This window comes from Camponotus vicinus, unplaced genomic scaffold, assembly GCF_025532165.1.
Source record: "Camponotus vicinus isolate PSW18456_S1 unplaced genomic scaffold, iyCamVici1.0 SCAF_5, whole genome shotgun sequence".
Lineage (NCBI taxonomy): Eukaryota > Metazoa > Arthropoda > Insecta > Hymenoptera > Formicidae > Camponotus > Camponotus vicinus.
Window position 1 is genome coordinate 1,591,709 of NW_028141977.1, and position 22,032 is coordinate 1,613,740.

Consider the following 22,032-nt stretch of genomic DNA (forward strand, 5'->3'; position numbering starts at 1 on the left):
TCGAGTTTTCGCGTAAAATTTATCTGATTTTGCTTGAAGAATTTCGCGCAAGATGTTTACTTCATCGCAAAGCTGACGTATACGTCAACATTTTCTTTTAAACTTATTTCGAATTGCTTCTTTAGCTGTCTTCTCGCGAATAAATTTGCATGCATTCACTCTCGTGGCATGCAATGTAAAGCGAAAAAAGGAAGATAGTCGTGAAAGTTTCGCACAGTCGAGCAGAACGACTCCGCCAGAACACGAATGGCGTTGCAGTTAATTGTCTCGAGGCCTCTCAGGTTTCGTTATCCTCTCGTCTTACGATATTCGCTCCTTCCTCTCCTTCTCTCCGACATATTCTTGCAATCTATTTTTATTTTTTAATTGTATTAATTAATAAGAATGCCCCGAGCTCTCACGATTGTGTGTATCTTATATTGGACAAGAAGAAGAAAAAGGAGCACGCTTATGTTAATACATCTTAATTAATCCCACGATAAATGGCAGCGTCTTCCTGTTTACGACATTGTCTCCGATGAAAGCCAACTTTGTGAAACGACTGTGAGAAATTATAGATTGCGAGATTATTTGATTTCCAAACTACTTTGTAATTTAGTAATTTGTTTACTTAACTTTTTCAATTAGAATATAACATTATTATGTTTAACCTCTAATTTAAATGATAGATGAGCAAAGTTTTATTTTAATGATAATTTTTTCTAATTTTTAAAAACTTTAAATTTTTTATGGCCTTTCCAAAGCAAACATTTCTCTAAATGATATATACGATTTCGTCAATATTGAAAAAAAATTAGAGCCGTTTTATATTCAAAAATAAATCGTCTACCTGATGCTAGATATTCCTCACTTTTAACCAGTTAAAATGCGGACGAATGTGCTTAAATTTCATCTCGGCGATGTCAGCGAGATTCACCAGACTTATAATCAGCATTTCTCTTTCCGTTACGTATTCATGTAAGAGGATTCGCCACCGATAGAAACTTGGAGAGGAGACATGAACAACAGGAGAGTTTGCGATTTACTCGACGGACTTGGAGCAAACAACGCGATTTACGGGCATGCGAAAGGCGGAAAACCCTGCGGGACAAGCGTGTCGCGACTAGAGAATGTCCGTGAAGATATACTTGAGAAAAGGAAAGCCCTATCGTAAGGATGACGTTTACATGCTACTCGAATCGCTACGTCAACACATGTTGCTCGATCGGGGCTTGAAACTTTCCTAAAACTTAAAAATCGCGTGAAATGTTGCTTGCAATTTATTGTGATTGACAAAGAAATCAATTTCCGAGAGAAAATTTATTTTAAATTATTTATAATAAATTTATTTAAAAAATTTTTTATTATATCCTTATTTCATTATAATTATCGAATTGTAATTTCCAAGTATATCGCGATGTGTATTTTATTTTAAATGTTAAAATATATGCTAGTTTTCATTTTTTTTTAGTTTTTAGTGATGCACGAAAGAATTTTAAAAATATTTGATATAGAAAAAATTGTTTAGTCTTGCTAAATTAATGCTAAGATGTGTGACAATTCGACTGCCCGCTTGTGTTATAAAATCTTCCAGAAAAATAGCTTCACTAATAGTATTTAGAGATCGACATGCTCTAAATATCGCGGCTTTATATCTTGTCAATCATCATAACTTATTTATGCAAGCATTATTGGTAATTGCAAATTTTTTTTTATTTGCAATTTTAATTTTATTTCTATTTATATAATAGACTGCTAGCTTTAAAAAAATTATAAAATTGATTTAAAAAAGAAAAATAAATAAAAAGATATTAATTTAGCGAAACATCATAATTAAATCACACGTACATTAGTTTATAAAATTAACAATTCAAAAATCTCTTTTTTTCTTTCACATGCACGTACTGTATTAATAGTGCCTAATTTGAAAATATATAAATATATCTATTAGAATAATTAATTTATTAGAGTACGAATATTTGAAAAGCTAATTGCACATCGTATAACGTTGCATGGTGTTCAATAATGATATCCTCTAGCGAGATAGTGTGCTCTTTCGATAATGTAAAGAGTAGAGATCGTGCTTTCGAAACTGACGCGGACGTATTGCGTAATTAACCACATGCGGTTTCCGCACCGGAGAGCAACGAAACTTGACGACTACCGGTATCTTAGCGGGACAAACTATTTTGAAGCTGAGATTTTTAGAAATATAGGTCACAACAACGTGTTTATATTCGCGTCGTCCCTTCTCGGATGGGCGAGACGGTGTCGCGATATCCTGGACGCGATGCGATCATCACCTTTCTCTTTCATTCCTCTTTATTTGCCGCAAAGCGTGCTAACTTGGGAAACGCACGTTTCATTTGCAACATATACCTTGGGAATATGTTGGAGCTATAAGTGACATTTCGTTCGCGTTTTATTTTTACTCGATGTAAGTTTGAAGAAACGGAGAGAAAGAATAAAATCTTTATTGTGACTCAGCACACATCGTACTCCAAATATATACACCAAATTGGACGGTCTTGTCTCAAGTTACCACATATTCTGCTATACCACAGACTCATAAGTGCACACAAGATATGTCCTACTGATCGGAAAAACTAGAAAGGATGTTTTGACTTTATTTCTTGAGCTTAAGAGGAGATTGTAAATAGCTTTCTTTTAAATTTACGGAATTGCTATTGCAGAAAAGTGATCTTGGGATCTAAAATAATTCCTTTTAGCAAATTTTTCATATATTTGGAACATAAGATTTTATATTATATTTATGATGTTATCTTTTTTTAAATCTGGTTCATTTTAAAAGAAATAGAAAGATTTATTTTTATTGTTAAATTTACTCAATTGTCAAACTAAATAAAAAAAAAAATTGTGCGCGAATTATTATATATTATATATTATATTTTTAATCTGGTTTAATTTAATTAAAACAAAACAGAAAGATTTATTTTTATTAAATTTTTATTAAATTTGTTCAATTGTCAAACTAAATGAAAGAAAAAATTGTGCGCGAATTATTTATTATATATTATATTAAATTTACATAATTATTACAATCCTTATTAAGTTGTTGCAAATTCATTTTCTTCACAAATTAAATCATTCTCTTATAAGGTGTCCTACGAAAAGTTGCTGAAATTAATCAGCTGTCATTTTTAAATGCATAGAGAGCAGAGAAATTAAAATATCTTTTAATAGAGGACATTTTTTGGCAATTTTATTTATTACATGGACTAAAAATAATCGAAGATATTTTTAATCAACATTTATAAAAAAATATTAATCGAATATCAATTGTCTTTAAAGTTTATACGCAAACAAAATTGCCAAAGTAATCTATAATAATCTATATTAATATATTTTCTCTGCTCTTTATATATGCATTTAAAAATAACAGCTGATTAATTTCAGCAACTTGCCGTGAGAAAATCCCAATGATAAATGAACAGCTGTAAATATTCGTAGATGCAAGGTATGTATTAAACGCAGAAGCATTAAGAAAAGATAAATCTGGCCGCTACATATCTAGGACTCTAATGTGTTCGCCTATATTACTCTCACTCTCGTCTGATTTTACGTAAACGCGCGTGTTCCTTCGCGTACCGTTACTCCCTGCTGGCAACGTGCCGCGCCGGACCTGGTGGAATCTTAATCTCGTGAAAGAAGGAAGCGACCTAAAAAAAGAACGCGCCGGAAAAAAGTCGTCGGTCTCTCATCGGGGTTACTTACCTCCGGCGATTTGTCACCGGTCGATTCGAGTCGTAACGAGAGGGTCCGCGAGATCGCCCGACTGTTTCATTTTTACAATCTTTCGCGACGAGAAATTTAACAGCGGATCCCGGGAAATTTAGCGTCCGTAAAGAATTTGATTTGGTCAGGTCGCAAACTCGCAATCGCGCGAAGTTTCTTGTCGACGCTGCGATTTCACGTGCGACACGTGTAGCGTCGTCAAAACTAGAGACGCGCCAACTTGTTGCTCCTGCGATCTCAGCATTTTTCATCGCTATACGCGATCTTTCCTCGATAGCGACGCGCGAAAAGCAGGATAGTGAAATTCCAAAGGTACTAGGTCAAGATGGAAAGTAATAGGACAGGATTTTTCACTTCATTCTATTTATTACTCTCGCCCTCCTGGCTTGGTATCTTAATTTCATTAAATTTGTTTTAATATATTCCTCCCTAATACATTTTCAAGCAACTAACAGAGATTATTTTCGCACTTTTTTAAGGCAAAAGATTTATCGTGACATTTATTTTCTATATACGTGATCAAGCGAGAATTATTATTTCTTTAGATGCAAAAAATGAAATTCATGAAGGAGTTTCTTGCGGTTCTTAATTTACCACGCAATTATTCGCATGATTAATCTTATATCGTTAAATAAATTTCACACTATATGTGCATTATATCATTTACTCATTTTCATTTACGCTTCTGATATTTTGAGATGAGGCTATGTAAGCCAGGGGCTTTTTCGGTGAGAACCACCTGATTCTAAACCAAGCGATTATCATCTTTCGTATGGGAACGGCGCGTATGTGGACCAACTGATCCCTAGATAAATTTAGCAGATTAACCGCATTAGCCCGGATTGTTGACCCGTAATACTCTTATACGCGCTGCGTTAAATTCGTTCCAAAGCTTTAAAGAACTCTCAATGAGAGAAATTGTTCATTTTCACCGAATGAGCATATTAAACTTAATTTCGAATCAGTCAAGCGATTTATAAAACATTTCACTCTCTCGACTTCAAACAGAAATAGGTCTTTTGTGCAACGATAATTCATTTAAAAGCTATTCAACTTTTTTATTAAACAGGTAAAGAGAAAAATTACGAAGATTACATTGTCTTTAACGCAAGTAAAATTAAATAAAAAATAAAATTGTAGAAAATAAAGGAGTTAGTCAATTCATAATTTATTAAATAAATCCAATGTGCAATGATTAAGAGTTAAATAATTTAATATAAATAAATAAATATATATATTCCTTTCTAATAAAATATTTTTGACATATATTTTATTTGATATAGAGAGATGACTACACATAAATTTTTAGAATTAACATAAATTGTAAATTGTTACAATGTCAATCAGCAATAAAATTTACATATTGCAAAATTTGCATAAATAGAACTGCTCATGCATTCTAGAAATTAAAAATCGTTTATTCCACTTAAGTTTCAATGGAAAAAAATTTCTTGTAAGTTTCATTTTATTTTAACAATTTATTTAACATTTTATTTTAACATTAAAAAAATATTATATATATTTTTATATGATATTATGATATTTTTATATGATTTTATAAAATATTATGATATATATTTTTATATGATATATATTTTTTATGGGAGAAATTTTAAATATTTTCTGAAAAAGTACATGACTCCCTTGTTCACTTTCTGCAACAATTTTTGCGCGTGTCAAGGATCGCGAGCTTCGTCGAAGAGTCCGTGGTGGATGCGGCTTTTAAGTAGACAGCGGTTTATGCGAAAAACGGCTAATAACCACCATTGGCGCGGCAATAATTTCCGCGATGCGATTACCGCCGCGAGCGGCAACATGCACGCAAAATAGCACGTGTTTCTCAACGCAATGCGCTACCTGTGTTGCAGCTCGACGACACGGCTCTCCAACTGTACAAGGGCGGAGATTATGGCGCTTATCTGGACCTCGAAGCCTCCATCAACGAGCAGCAGGAGGAGTTCGAGGGCTTCTACGAAGGTGAGAGGTGAGTGTCGCCCACATAATCCACATCAGTAACAATTATTGGTACATTTGGTACATTTCAAGAAATTTAGGATCAAAATTAAAACTCTTATTTTGTTGCATTTACGTATAAATATGTAGCTATTCTGATTTCCCGAACAGAGAGTTTCGCGTAATTTATTTAAATTGCTCGTATAACGATAGAAGCCATTTTTGCGCACTTAATTGCACCCTGGGACAGTTGTTTTCTTGCCACCTGAAGTCGATCCTGTCGGGATAGACCCTGTATCTTTACGAGCCCCTTGCGGTTAGACTCCGGATAATCACACGGTGGACAACCGTAAACTTAGAATCACCGGAGTAATGAAGGATATTTAAGTGAGAAGAGGACAACGTGTGTGCGCGTTTCCTCGCCACAGTCACAGCGGGGTGATTCGTGATTCAGGTCCTGAAAGAAAAGCCGATGGTACTTTGAGTAGTCTCTCTCGTTAAAGCGAAGACCCACCTCGAAGTAATGTGTTAAATACATCAGAGATCGCGCAAAAAGTCTCGGCAGAGAATCGAGTAATTAGAACGCTTTAGTTTGTGATTCTCGAGATGCACGTTGAACAGGATAATTTTCTTCTAAATAGTGCATTCAACGGAAGGAATAATTATCATTTGTAAACAGAATTTAAATGCACGCCGCGGTGATAAAATAGCGGAATAGCTTGCATTAAGCACGCGCGTCATTTTGCGAACCATCATTAAAGCGTTTTCGCTTACGGAGGAAAAGTTTTTAATTAAAATGCCGCAATGAAATTGCTGTAATTTATTTGATTACTATTGTGTGAGGAGTAATTTTAAAAAAAGGAGAATCACGTTTTATTTTACAATATATATATATCTTTTAATTTGCTATATATCTTAAATGTAATAGATTTAATAATTATTTTTTTGAAGCGTTACTAGGAATTTTAAGATCGATATTAATTTCTTCAAGATTATTTTTGAATAATTTTATAATTTTATTTTATTTTTGAATTTTTTAATTTCAATCTTGATTATAATTGAAACTATAATTATGCGCTTTTCATTATTTATTCAGTATTTTTGAAGCTATTCCATGCGCATTTAGTAGCGGAATATTCGCATGATGAAATATGCAGAAAACCAGACGCTAGTTTTCTTGGTTGAAAATGCACGGCGGCTGCAGCAGTATATTTGCGGTCTGCGTATCGAATTCACGTTAACGCCATGAAGGCTAACCGTGCTCGTTGAGTATTAACGCAGGTAAATTCCCCTAGGAGGGGGCGAGGTAAGTGCGACATTAAATTTAGTTCTCCTTTGAGAGCTTCGAGAGACCCGTGTCTTTTCGGTGACTTTCCATTCTCTCCGAACGAACCTACGCGATTGCTCACCCACGTCGAGCGTGTGACAGCGAACAATGGCATCGAGAAACGCGGAAGCGCATATCATTTTTATTTTCATCATCTTTTCTTCCCACGCGGAGATATTCATGCGTTCTATTGAAAATTTATTTATTTCAAGATCTCTTTTTGATGCTATCAAAATGAAGAAAATATAAAGAAAGAATCAGCAAATAGTGCCCATAGTCCTCTTGATTTTTTTCACATGTTGTCTTGTGTACAATATATCTTCTTATATCTTCTTTGAATCCCTCGCACAGTTTCTCGTTTTATGCAAAGAAGAATCATACAAGAATCAAAGCATTCATATAATTCAGTGAAAGTGCATCTCGAAATTCATCATATTAAGCCTTATTTCTTCTTTGCATTTTTTAATTTTATTTTCTTTTTTATTTTGATTGCAGAAAAATTACTAGGGTGAATATATAATTACGTGTTACTTATCGAAGAAGAGGGAAATAATTTTATACATGCTCTGCGATATTTAAATTTAAAAGAGATAGATGCGATTCTAAATTAGAATCGAGATTGATTTTCTCTGATGCATGCGACGCGGTCGCTCACCTTCATTTTTGCGGCGATTGATCAAGACCGGAATGGTCTCGTGCGCACGCACGTTGGAAACAAGATCGCTTCCAGTCCATTAATCGGCACCACTACATCAGTGCGTACTCGATGCGTCGCCTTCGATTGGATTGCATTTCGTCAGTCGCCGTCGAAGGCACGTTCGCGCGAAATGTCGAATAAACGCGCGGCCGTCGAGCGAGGGGGAAGGTGAGGAAACAGGGAGATTGAAATCGCGCTCGGACCATGATTTCGAGGGACGAGAACCGTCGAGAGAGGGATGGGAGTTAAATAAATGTTTGCTTGCAGAGATATGCGTTCCAATATTTGAAACCCCGGAATTTCCGCGAACCGCAAAATGACATCATACGTTTGCCGCCCTCGCTTCTTTTCTCCGCCTGTCCATTTCATTCATGTCGCTCGATTTTTTTTCCTCTTTCACAAGCATACGCATATGTGTACGCACTTAAATTGAAATAAATTTTTATTACGCAACGTATTTATGCAATCGAGCAAAATCGAGTTTCAATCTTACCGAACAAATTCGTCATGTAAATTTATGTAAATGATCAACTGTGATCAGATTCGATAGAGGTAATTATAGGATCGTTTCTAATTATTTATCGCGAACCGAAATAACACTGGAATAATTACAACGTAGTAATTATTACGTAAATTTTGATTTATCCTTAAATATCGTTAAATTAACGCAAAAAAAGTTTGCATAGTAAAAATATTTTGTCAATAGTCGATTTAAAAGTTACAGAGTAATATCAAAAAATTGAGAGAAATCAATGAAATAATATCATAAATCTTTTGAGATCGCGATTGTCTTCTGTTAGAGTCTTTAAAAATTCGCGCTTTGTTTCCGGATCTGCCGGTTATGACTGCAGATCGCTCGTAAAGTGCTAAATTACAGAGTCCAAGCTCAGCTGCTGCCTCCATGGCGAATCGCCTGTCATTGCAAACGACGACAAGCCACCCACGATGGTTGACTTTTGCGACAATTATCTCGCACGTGCATCGCGCAATCGCGCAAAAATCGAAGAAAATGATGAATTTGACAGTTTTCACATGTGCTTGTTTAGATCAGGCATTTGCGATCGTATCGAAATGTAACATGTAGTTGAAAGAATTTGTCGAGTAGATACCTTTCGATTGAATTTATGCAATTTGCGGATGTGGAGGAAAAACAGCGGATATAGAAGGAAGGTAGTCAGCTTTCGCGCGGGTAACAAATCGTTTATCTTTGCGGTAATGCCTGGCAATTGTACACCCACGCGTGCGAGATACCACCGCGTGCGTATCTGCGATATTTCTCACGCAGGCTGTTGCGCGTTCGCGAAATTAATTTGCGTATATCTGCATTCTAGGCAGTCTCCTGTGCGTCTCGCGCATATAAACGGGGAATTCCGTACGCTAACAAATTGAAAAGGCTTTTGGGAAAACGTTACAAGCATCTTTTTTTAAAGAATTTTTTTTTAATAATTGTAAGATTCAATAAAATGAACACTCTGCCCTTTGACAGAATAATGCAATCTAAATAAAATATTTTCTGCAATTATGAATAAGATAGTTCGAATATTCTCTCTCATGATATAGAAAATTCTTTAATTGTTGAGATTGTATTCGAAGATATTTTTTTGCGTTATAAATTTTTCTTTATTGATAATTATTTATTTAAGAGACGGAAATATTCACCATTTTGATTACTTGTTTAATTTGATCCACTGCTTATTTTTATCTACGTGCAGGTAAAATAAAAGTGCGATCGTACTTATTTCCATCCGTCCTTGTCCTGAAAATAAAACCTACCTACGCGGGCTCGTTTTTTCAAATGAAATTAATCAGCCACCGGAGAAAGTGGACTATACTAGTGGAACGTCGAAACTTATCTCCATTCCGTGCACGGCGTACTTAACTGAAAAGAGGTCCCTGCGGACCTTACCTAATAAACTTGGTGTCATCGCATTTCTTTCACGTGGCCTTTCATCTTAACTGCCTCTCTTTCTCCTTTCTTTTTTCTATTTCTCCGCAAAATCTTACGTAATCTATTTGAATGAGCGTAGGTACCGGTATATCGAGGGTACATAATTATGATGAAAGATGTATACATGTGTATTTGCGAATATAATGACTGAGAGGGAAGAAAACATTATGAAAGAAAAGAGCTGGACGGAACAACGGAGAGAAAGGATGACAAATATTCTCCCAAGGGTTCAATAACCAGGCAAGTTACTAAACGTTCGATATAGACATTGCGATGAGTAATCAGCTTCCTACGTATCGGACTTTAGAATCATTATTATATACACATACGTATATTTGTTAAAAGTATCTTCTTTGCATGTTAACACGTAATAGATCAAAGTTTAAATTTTTTTGTTCACTGATATCATAAATTATCATTAAAATTCTGGATCTCTAATATATGTTTTTTAATATATGTTTTTTGCTGGAAATTTAATAAAAATGATAAATATATTTTTATTATTATCATTCAAATGTAAAAATTATAATAAAAAATAGTAATATATTATACTTATCTTAGTCTTGAAAATTAGAACGTAGAATCTTGGGAGAAACTATCTTTCATTAAAATTATAATTATTGAGAGAAAGAATCTAATAAACAATATAAAGTAAATTTTTTTAAAGGAATTATTGGATATAAAGATTTAATAGAATAAAAAAATATTAGCAAAGTTATTATATTAATATAAATATAAATTAAAATAAAAGAATTAAATAATATGATAATAAAAATTAAAAAAAAATTAGAATTAAATAAAAGGATATAAATTCTAAATCATTTTATAAAAAAAAAAAGATAAGGGAGGTAATCTTGTTATATTAAAAAATAAGAATATATATATTAATTGTAAATTTAAGGATTGAATATTATAAAAAAAAATTAGATGAGAATTTTAAAAATAAAAATTTCATTAAAAATACATTTTTGCGTGTAATAAGATAATTTTATTCAAAGTAGTCACATGAATCGCGGTTTTATCTTATTACAACAATATAGTGCCATGTGACAACTCGCATTGTCGGCTTTGCTTTTGAGATAACAGATATTTTGCATGACAACAGTGATCAGCCTTGCTGGAATCATGCTATTCATCCTGTAATGCAAACTATGCTAATAAATCGCCTCATTAATGTCGTCGCAGACTAGCATACGTCAAGCGGGCAATGACATAAATGTTATTAACAATGACAATGATAGAAACGTAAATCAGCTCAAACTGTAATAATGTATAAATTGATATTAGGTAAATTAATCGCGATTATTGAATTATGGAACTCGTCCGGATTGAAATTCAAATCCTTTGTTCTTCAAACTATTAAATATTTTATGTGCTAAAGATTTATTTTTCATTTATTTTTATTTAATTTGTTCTTTCAAATGGATTTTAAATTGCATTTCCGTTAAATAAATATTAAATATTAAATACAAAAATTTGATTACATTATTTTACGGAAAAAGTTATTTTAGCTTTGATATGTGTCGTTTATACAAATTTTTATAATTATTTTTAGCTTTGTTTTAAAATGGATTTAAATGAATATGTATTTTTCCAGCACACGCATTTATTATATGTATTTCCGCGATATTTTTTAATAATTATTTCTTCTAAAATGTATTATTATGAGGATTACGAGGAATTGTAATATAAATATATTGTATTATAAATGAAAAATTTTAATATAAATATTGTATTATAGTATATAAAATAACGAGAATTTCTCATAGAATTTTGTGATTTTTTGCGAGAATTTTTCTTCGAAACTGTGTGCATCGTTGATTAAATTAATGAGCCTGTGTCACTCGCGCGTTTTGAAAACTAGTGACTCACGTGCTATAAGAATAGAGTTTACACATTGCACTTATGATCGTTCAACACGCCGTTGATAACAATGCGTGTGAAACAATTCAGGAATTTGACGATGAAATAAATTGCATTGTAATATGTTCGTTTGTGCATCTTATATTGCACTTTGCATTTAATTGTAGTTTTCAAAAACATTAACAAGCTCTTTCACATTTAATTACATATTCAACGTATACTTTTGCACACAGAGATTTTTTAAAATATCATTTAGTAAAATAATAACTGCAATTCTTCCAAAAATTTTTTAAATATTTGCGATAGTGATATTTTTCAACGACGAGAGACATTATCTGTCCTGAAAAGCGAAGGCTTACGAACAGTTGGCGACCCGGCTCGGAATAAATCGTATAACTGGGTTTCGAGATCTATTCCCAGGATATTCGGCTGGGCGTACCTCTCTCGCAGCCGGCCGTTTTCACGTTTTATAAATATCTGTTTGTACGCGCGGCAGAGCATTAAGTGAGACCGAGCGACAATGAGTCAACACATATCATTATAAATAAATATACGATATATCATTCTTATCTGTGCATATGCCATAATTTGTGGAAAACAATAATGCCGTAAGATGGGGTAAAATCACGCCTCAATAAAATTACGAAAGGCATGAAACTACAATTCGAAATTTCTGTGTAATTATTTTACTGATTTACGTAAAGACAAAGTTTTTATTTTATTTTATATTGCAATTATTATTTTATATTTTGCAATATTAATTTTATACACGACGAGATTTTATGAATATTTCATGCATATCTCCTGGAGATATGCCAATCATTATAGAGTAAAATAACGCAAAAAAATATCCCATTGTTTTAAAAAATTGTCTTATTGATCTCTTGTGGCTTTAAACTAGTAGTTGCATCTATTGTTTAGTGGCACAGTGATTTCGCAACGCGAGATCATTGAGGCATTCGCTGGAAGAAAGGTGATGGATATATGGGAGAAATCCATTTTCTCCGGGTCAGGGTTTTAAATTATCGCGCCGACTATCTTCCGTCATAGACCGCATAAGAATGCTGTTAAATCTTATGTAATATCGCACGATTAGATTCGACCGTGACCGTTTAATTGATGTCGCGAGAAACGATCTCGTTGCTCGAGATATCCAACTCAATTACTCATCCGCAAGTATTGCATAATAGCAAATGCAGGCGTCATGAGCCAGAGAAGCTCGGCTTCCTTAAAGCCGAAAACTCGCGTATTTACTACAAAAAGCGCTTAATTTTTTATCAAAGAAACGCTCAATGTATTATCCGCGACATCTGTTTGCTTTAGATTTATTGCACTTCGATTGGAATGGACACTGATAAATGAAAATGGCATATCATATGTATATTTCTAAAGCAAGTATGTATATAGACTGATACATTATGGAAAATTTTAATTTATCCTAAGTAGATGACATTTAATATTAGTAACTTATACGATGAAGGATGCAGAAAGTGGTGGAATAATATCAGCTGGTTTCGTGCCAAGATTTTCAGGAAATTAAAGAAATTATTTTTAAATGTTTTTTTTAAAATAATTTTTCTACGTAAAATTTTAACAGTGTTTCAAACTGTAATCAAATATTATATATATTTACATATTATGTATTTATATTATTTTTATAATGTTGAAATAAACTGCCATTTTTCCACGATTAATCCATAAAAAGGAAACTGAACAGAGGAGCAAAGTTTCGCGGCGGACATATAAACATATAGACATTTGGTCATATTTCAGGGATTTAATACACTATCCTTCCAATTCGATACTTATGGCACAAGGTCCTCTTCTCGGAGGAGAGCCAAAAATTGCACGTTGCAGCACGTTTTCTAGACTGCATCGCGTTCTTTTCTTTTCTTTTTTTTGCTTCTGTAAAAAAGAGAAAAATCTTCGTATATAGTAGAAAAATTTCTCTCTGTATGTAAGTATTATTTGACATAATTAAGTATAAGAACAGCATTTACACGTCTCACAAAAAAATTATTACTTTATTATAAGTATACATTTAATATAAATTATTATTACTTTATTATTATTATTACTATAAATTATTATTATTATTACTATAAATATTTTTAATATCAAGAAAAAAATTCTAATGCTTAGTAATGATATCCAGAACCTTTTCGAGTCGATATACATTTAGAGGAAATTTACTCTTGTATCGATTTCAATGAAAACGTGTCGCGACCGGAAGCCCTACGTTGGGAATCGGAAAATATTTCTTCGATTAAGAAACGCCCAGTCACCCTCGGAGTTTCGTGCCATCGCGAATGATATAGAAGTATGAAAGTGTAGGGCCTTCGTGTATGTGGCCAGCACATAAGCTCGCTTCGGGACGCGCTTTAAGCGATATTTCAGAACTCTTTAACTGCTCCTTTTACTGCCAGGTGGAACTAACTCCTGCCTGGTGCTGCCTAGGTACTGCCTCGTAAACTCTAGGTTGTCCAGTCATCTGGCTAGTCGTAACTTATGATCATGCCTGCATGTCTGTTTTTAGGTTCTTCCTTGTTAGCATGAATGTATCTTAGAAGCGCAAACCATCTAATTCGTCTCATACGATTGAAGCAATAAACTGTGGCGACTTATACAAGTCTACATTTCAATTTTTAAGATTTTATACGTCTGACGTCAAGCATAAATTTTTAATTGTACCTCACGTTACGTCTGATGTCGAGGGCTTTTACGTTAAATACATACAAATGAATAGAATAATTTCTGAATCCTGTAGACGTAAGGTAAACGCGCGTTTGTAATAATTTTATTTGTTATATCTGTTTCCCACGAAAGCGAAAGAGACGTAAGCCGGGATAAGAAAGGAAAGCTGTAACAAGCTTAATCGCTCGTGATCCCGAAGACTCGAAGCTCGAGGATTGAACGTAACCTCCGCGATTGGCTCACGCCATGTAAGCTCGAGAGCTTTCGGATTTAGGTACACTGTTGAAAACAAATGGTCTCCAGGATCAATGGCTCGCCGCATCGGCCGGTAATTACGAGCTGTTACCACGCAAGGGACGAGAGGGAGGCCAGACCCGTGGATCAGGCATTGCCTCGTTACACAATTAAATTTACGATCGACTCGAACGCGATCGGACGTTGCCGGTAGCATGGGGGCGGATATAAATCGCGGAGCGTCGGTTTGAATTATATTCGATTGGTGATGGTCGATTAAGGTCGACGACAGGAACTCGTATATTTCGCGCAAGAAATCGTGCATCGGGACGATGAGGGAAGCGCAAGCGACTGCATCTCCCTGGATCTTCAAAAGAGAAGAAAATCATTTAACTTTTTTCCAAGAAAGGGATGCTTTATTAATTGAAATTCTACGGAGATGCTATTAATAATATGTTGCAAATAAATTTTATAATATTCTCTTCAGGATAAATGAAATTATAAGTCCGCGAGTAAAATAATATTAAATATTTGATATAAGAATAATGTAAATAACAATTTTGATTTAACATTTAAATTATTTTTTACATATCTATTTCCGTGCTAAATGTCCTCTAATTAATAAGAGATATATTTAAATTAATTAATTATAAAATATATATGATAGATAGTTTATTCTTTTATAAATACATTCTGAGAAATAATTTTTTAGCATTTCTTTATCTTCTCGTGCAAATATTCTTTTTATTGTCTTTCCAAGAATAATTGTAAGAACAGTTAGCCAAATGAGATAAATTAAGGCTCGCACATAGATCAAGTTGTTGGACGTGCAAAGATAAAGAAGTGTCAACAGAAGAAATAAGAGTGACGGTGCGTAGTGAGACTAACTATTCCGCATGGTTAACTCAAATAAGGAAACTGTCTCACCGCGAACCGTAAGAAGTTCTGAAACTTTTCCAGAATTTCCTGGAAGGGAATTCTGTAGAACTCGATGTATAATGCTGCGGCATTTTACAGAGGCGTATCTGGTCGTGGCTGGTAAGTAAGAGCGGTAGAAAGAAAAGTGCTCGCTCCATTCACGATTCCTTACTTTGAAACTTTGTCGCATCGTGTCGTAGAATTTTATTAGTTTTTCCCCCGCATTTCTGACTTAGTAAGTCTGCAAAAATCGATATATCGCGATATATAATTTTGTTTATATCGGATTATATTATTAAATTATGCGCGAAATGTTCGCTTATTTTGCAGACAAAGTCTATTGTGAAAGAATCTGTAGTTTAATCCATATATAATATATGTATATCAAAATCTTTTCTACTTTAAAAATAAAAATAAGAAAGAGGTCGAATCATTATCTCTTCGTCTTTACATTTTCTTTTTTTGTAGGTCTTTTTAAATTAATTTACTAGGAACATATATTATTATTATTAGAAACATAGTTTTTTTTTTTAATTTATACATTCAATATACTTAAGTATTTTTGATTGAAAAAAGCCTATTTTTATTTTTGAACGAGGACTACAGAAAGTTATATAGTTACACAGCCTTCTCTTTAGGCTTTAAATATTAATTAATTTTGTGATAATCGAGAGAGCGCATCTTGCCTGCACTACAGGCCAAATGCGACCGCGAATGCTCATAGATGCATCTCGTCCATTGTCGTTGAGTGCACAGACATGTTCTGTGGCCGATGTGTGTTTCGTATATAAGAGATATACAACTTCCATATCGATTGGATGGTTCGTACATATTCATGGAAATGCACCAATGCGTATATCGCATTTTCCAAATTTGAGAAAAAGACACATTATTATCGACACATCATTTTACGACAGTTTATATGTTATAACGAAGCGTTATCATTATATATTGCATGGTCTCACGAAGTTTATACATATTTATATACGAATATGAAAAGTTTGGAGAACTTTATTACGTTGCATGTCTGAACCGAGATATGACATCATTAATCTTTTCTAAAGTCGTCTAATAAGAATAGCCAAGAAAAAAATCTTTAATTTAAGTCAAATGATGCATTTTAATTGTTTTTTAATTGTAAAGTTCTTCATTACGGTTATTTCGGCAGAATCAGTTTGATTGTTTTTTTTACGCAATTTTCAAGTCTTGATAATAAAAAATTAGAGAAACTGCAATTAATTATAGTAAAATTAAAGAAACTATAATAAACTAAATTTTATTATATTTTATTATAAAATTTTATTATAAAATTATTATATTTTATGTCTTATTGAATAAAATATAACTATTGAAATTTCAAAACCATTAGATTCAAATTAAAAAGATTTCAAGTTTCAATCGAAATCATAAATGAATTAGAAATTTAATTCAATACTCTTATCAATAAGATTGAAAAATATTTTCAAATTATGAAAAATTTATCTTCTTCTTTTAGTTACTGTTTTATTTATTGTCTTAAGATAGAAAATTATATCGCATGCTTCAAATATCTTTGTATTGATTCTGTCTTTATATTGTAAGAGTTATTCTCTATCTCGATTTTTTAATTTTATTTTTCTTTATTTTTAATATCCATTTTCAATATCCGACTTAAGTCAAGTCTTCTATTAGGATATTTCTTTGGAAAATAATGACCCTTGTACGATCGGTCGATTTAACCGTCTTTGCTTTACGATAAAGTATCTTTTAACATGAAAAAAGTATAAACTTCTCGCAATTTTTACAAAATAATTTTCTTTTATTTTGTGTTACTGAGAGAACAACTATGAAGTGGATATGAATCTTAATCTTTTATTTATAATAATTTATTATGCATTTATTAAGATTTGAGAAAATATTAAAATTTTTTTTACTTATATTATGTATATAAATACTTTTACCAAAAATATATTTATAATACCAAATATATTTATAGTACCAAAAATATATTTATAAAATTAATAATATTACTTTTTTATATCGAAAAGAAAATTGTATATTATTAATAAAAAATTTAAAAATTAATCTAATGAATTGGATGCAATCAAAAAATATTTATAGGAAATTAATTTTCTGTGAAATCTTAAGTTTATTTGCAATAACAAATTTTTTAATGTGTTCAAATTGTATTTTTACTTTATCATTTAGAGATTACAGGTACAGATTCATATACATACCTATGTATTGTACAAATTTGATAGTGATTTTTCCCGAAATAGCAATGATTTTTTATTTTTCTTTTTCATCTCGAAAAAAAATAAAGATACGCGTTTCTCTTGAATTGTTTACGATAAATTTTGAAGTGTGTAGACGGATAACTATTTTTTTTAACTATAACATTTTTCCATTTTCGGAGCCGTCGTGATGCAAGAAGCTTTTTCATGATTTTTCCTGAAATCTCAGTTTGTATTCTGTTTTATACATACATCGGAGAAAAAAATGAAAAATTTACAGAAGGTAGAAATGAAGTGGATTCTGATCGTGTCGACATCTCGTAAGCGGGAATCTATTTTTATCTTTTAGGTCGCGGTGAAAATCCCTCCACTTGGATTTCGATCTTGATCTTGTGCTCCGCCAGAAGGCTAAGATAAGCGATCACGTGTGAAATGCATTCGCTTGTGATTGGTATTTCATGTGTATCCTGAGTCATGTGCATTTGCACGTTTATTTGCATTTTCTTAGATCAGTATCTCGATATATCTTTAATAGTTTACAAGATTCTTTATTACGTGACATAAAAAAACTCCTATTATGCGACGTATTGAGAACAAAACTATAAATATGATAATATATAAACTGATTCACTGAATAAAAATATTTGTTCACTATTGCGAGAAACATAAATTATAATGCGAGGACAAAAGAACATAACAATTTCTAGATTTTTTAGTACTAAAAATAAAATTAGCAAAGAAGACTTTAGAGTATTTTAAATGCTTCTATATTTTACAAAACTTTTTATAAAAATTTATTAAGAAGATATTTTTGTAACTTTGACAAATTATTGCAAAAAGAAATTGGTCAAGGAAAAAATTGAGAAAAAATCTATTACTACTAAACAGTATTGTATTGTATTATAAAAAGATCCGCTCTTCGCTTCTTTTTGCTGAGCAAAAATTATGTTATCACGTTATATTCCTTTTGCCATTACCTTCGTTAATCCAGCAGAGTGATTTTTTTTGTTGGAAAAGAATAGCAACGAGAAAAGACGAGGCCGCAACGAGCGGTCGTGCAAAGCAGCGAGCAGTCTCTACAGTCTTTTCGGTATATATCTTTAATCCTGAGATTTACGCAAAGCCAAAGAGTTATGGCCAGACGAACGCGGGATCTTATGGTAGAATTAAAACTTGCGGTTTCCCGTAAATTCTGTTACAATAGTGGAACCTTGTTCACTATAGTGAACACATAGTGATGAAATAAACTTTTATTAAATGAGGAAAAGAGATATCGACAATTTTATAATTGATACGCGCGATATTATTATGGATTATTGGCATTATATACATATTAGACAAATATCTAAATATTTACATAAAATTCTATTTTTGTAGATAAAGTATTTTATGAAAAAAGATTAAATGAAAAGAAATGCGTTTTATTTTGTTCAAATTATATATAATCGTTGCTCGTGTGTAAGTTTCTGAATTCCAAAGTTTTTTCTTCTGCTATTTCGCTTATTCCGATTTATATTTTTTCTCTTCCATCCTTATTTTATCGCTGCAGCTCCCGCTTCTTTTCCGTTCACTAACTTTCAAAGAGAGTAAAATTTTTCGTAAAACGGATCTCATTAATTGGATGGTCGTGAAATGGAGAGCTGAACGGTGAAATTGATAGCTCGAGAAGTTACAGCGTCTTTTACGCTCCTCGGTCAAAGGATTTCGCGATATTAAAACGAATAAAATATTTACAAAGCGTCAATCTGTGTAGTTTCCTATTTTTATGCGTTTCTCAAATCTTTCTTTAATCTTACATGCAAGATAAGTGATGGAACATCGCCATGTAAATTATAATATAAACGTTAAATTAAATTGATTAAATTATTTAACAGCTGAGTAAAATAAAACAAATATTGCCGGCAAAATATATTTTTATATCATAGAATTTATATTTATATTATAGGATTATTCTAGCGACGGTACATATTAAATGTTTTTTCTTTTTATTTTGTTAATAGTAAATATAGCTATAGTTGTATTAAATGTTTTTAATTGAAAAAAGATGATTAAATGTGGGAATGTTATTTTAAACTTTGCATTGTTATTTAAAAAATATATTGAAAAATATAAAAATATATTTATTTAAAAAATCGTCAAACGTATACATTTAATTATTTATACAAAAACAAATTAATCGAGCATTTACTATAATAACTTTGGTTAATTGATGTTTCTGTTAACCTATATTAGAGTATTTGAGAACAGTGAATCTGAAATTGATTTACATGGCATAAAATACTATGCAAATCCTATTTAATCCTTGCGATCTGCGGATTATTGTTTGACCTAATTCCATTGCCTAACTTCTGCTATAGAATATGTTATAAAATCTGTTCTTGAAGTGTATTTTGGATAAAATTTAATTATGAAATTGAATAAAATTTAATTATATTTAATTTATTATAAGCCATTTAATATCCACTTAATCTCTATAAATGAAATTACTGTTATTATTTTCATGTCATTAAACTAGATTATAATAAATTATCTCGTTTCAACAATCAAATATTGTACATTGTTTATTCATTTCGCACATTAAATATTGGATTAAGTAAAGGTATAAATTACATGACTTCCAGAAGAGAAGAAAAGTTTTAAAACAGCGAATATAAATTGCGAGAAGACTCCTAAAATGAATATACAGATACCTATCGCTAAAGGAAATAAGAGAAATGTGGCATTATAACGTAAAGCAATTAGCGAACTGTAGCTGGATATGCAAAACACTCTCATTAAATTTCGGTGCCTCTGATCTTGGCGCCGCCCGTTATTTTTCCGTCGTCATAAAACGAACCATGAGCAATTATATTCATCGCCTCGTTAAATTTATTATGACGAAACTTTTAGGGGGCATTATCTTGAAAACGCAACTCGCGCCTTTAATTCCGGTTACGCGCAATACGCGTCTGCTGCGAGTTTTAATTAAATGTGTCACGTCCGCGGGATCGCGCGACTGATCTTGCAGTTTAAGCAAGTTTCCAGGCTAAAAAAGAGAGTGTCCTTTTTATGCCATGTCCGCCGCTCCATTGCCCATCCTCCTTCCATCTCTCCGCTATATTTCCGCGAGCGGAAATGCAACGCTCGTTTTCTTCTTTTTCAGGAAGGCGGTATAAAAAAGGCTTTTCCGGAAAAAAATGCGCGGTTTCATTTGTCATATACATATTTTTCCAAAAGTTGCGGATGATTCAACGCGGATTCTTTGATAATTTTAGATTGATTTATGTCTCGAGAATTTGATTAAACTTTTGTAATTTTTTAATTTGCCATTATTTTCTTAGCAATCAAGAGTTTGAAGGTCAATATTTATATTAAAGTGAAATTTATTTGAAACGAAATTAAGATGTATTTATTATTTACAATCGAAGATTTTATTGCCAAAAATAATTAATGATCGAAATGATTAAAATACATTTCTGAGAAAAAGAAATATTATCTCCAACAATAAATTTTTTCCAGAGCGAATCTTTTGTTTCGAGAATTATTGAGGCCTGAATGATTGAAATAATCATCTGTCTTCTTCACAAATTACAATGTCTAGTTGAGAATAGTGCTGTTGCTGAAGCACTCTGTATATACGAAGTGCATCATGTATAATAATTCTTTTGCTATTCAACCTAGCATTCTTGCGTCACTCTTTTTGTCTCTGTCTTGTTTTGCCCCAGTCTTTTTCTCTCTCCGTTTTTTGTTCGTACGCGAGTCGACTCACTGAAATCTTGAATGCCCAAGTTACTCTTTGCAATATAATACTCACATCGAGACATGGACAATATACAGGGCATTCTTAATATCATTTACAAAATTTACAAAATTATAAATATGGAACTAAATATATTTAATTAGATTATTATATTTTTCGACGTTATATATATGTATATAATAATTAATTCATTAATTATTAATTTTTACATCAATTAATTTTATTAATTTATACATCAATTTTTCTAAAATAAATAAAATAAAATTAACTAATAAAATAATATCTCTTGATTTAATTTTGATGGATTCGTTAATTTAGTCGTTTTTGAAAATTACAGATATATCGACAAGTTGAAAGAATCGTTAGCTTTCTTATTTTAAGCTTTCGATATTTACAATAATAAAAAATATTTAGAACACCCTGTATATGTATCCTATCCATATGCATCTATGTAAAAACTATGAGCATCTCGCTCGTGTATATCTTTTCACGCAAAGATGACAAGCTCTCTGTTTAATAGTTTTCGTGGATCAGATTAAATGCATTTTAATTTCAGATATTTACACTCACAATCTGCTACAATGTTGTTCTTATTGTTTTCTGTGGCATTACATTTCCCCGGTGACTGGAGAAATACAAAGGTTCTTACTCGCGTTAATACAATGACGAGGAATATCACGACGAGATGATCGATACTCCCGCGCATTACGA

The 22,032-nt window shown here is 32.1% G+C and overlaps 1 protein-coding gene across 6 annotated transcripts in view; it reads left to right on the top strand.

The window, feature by feature from the left end:
• Positions 1 to 22,032, top strand: part of LOC145972449 (FH1/FH2 domain-containing protein 3-like) — a 166,640-nt gene that overhangs the window by 66,075 nt on the left and 78,533 nt on the right. For all 6 annotated transcript variants that reach the window (XM_083101076.1, XM_083101075.1, XM_083101072.1 and 3 more), the window contains one exon: positions 5,604 to 5,719. In XM_083101076.1, the coding sequence (XP_082957202.1) occupies positions 5,604 to 5,719 (116 nt within the window). The remainder of the gene's footprint in view (positions 1 to 5,603; positions 5,720 to 22,032) is intronic.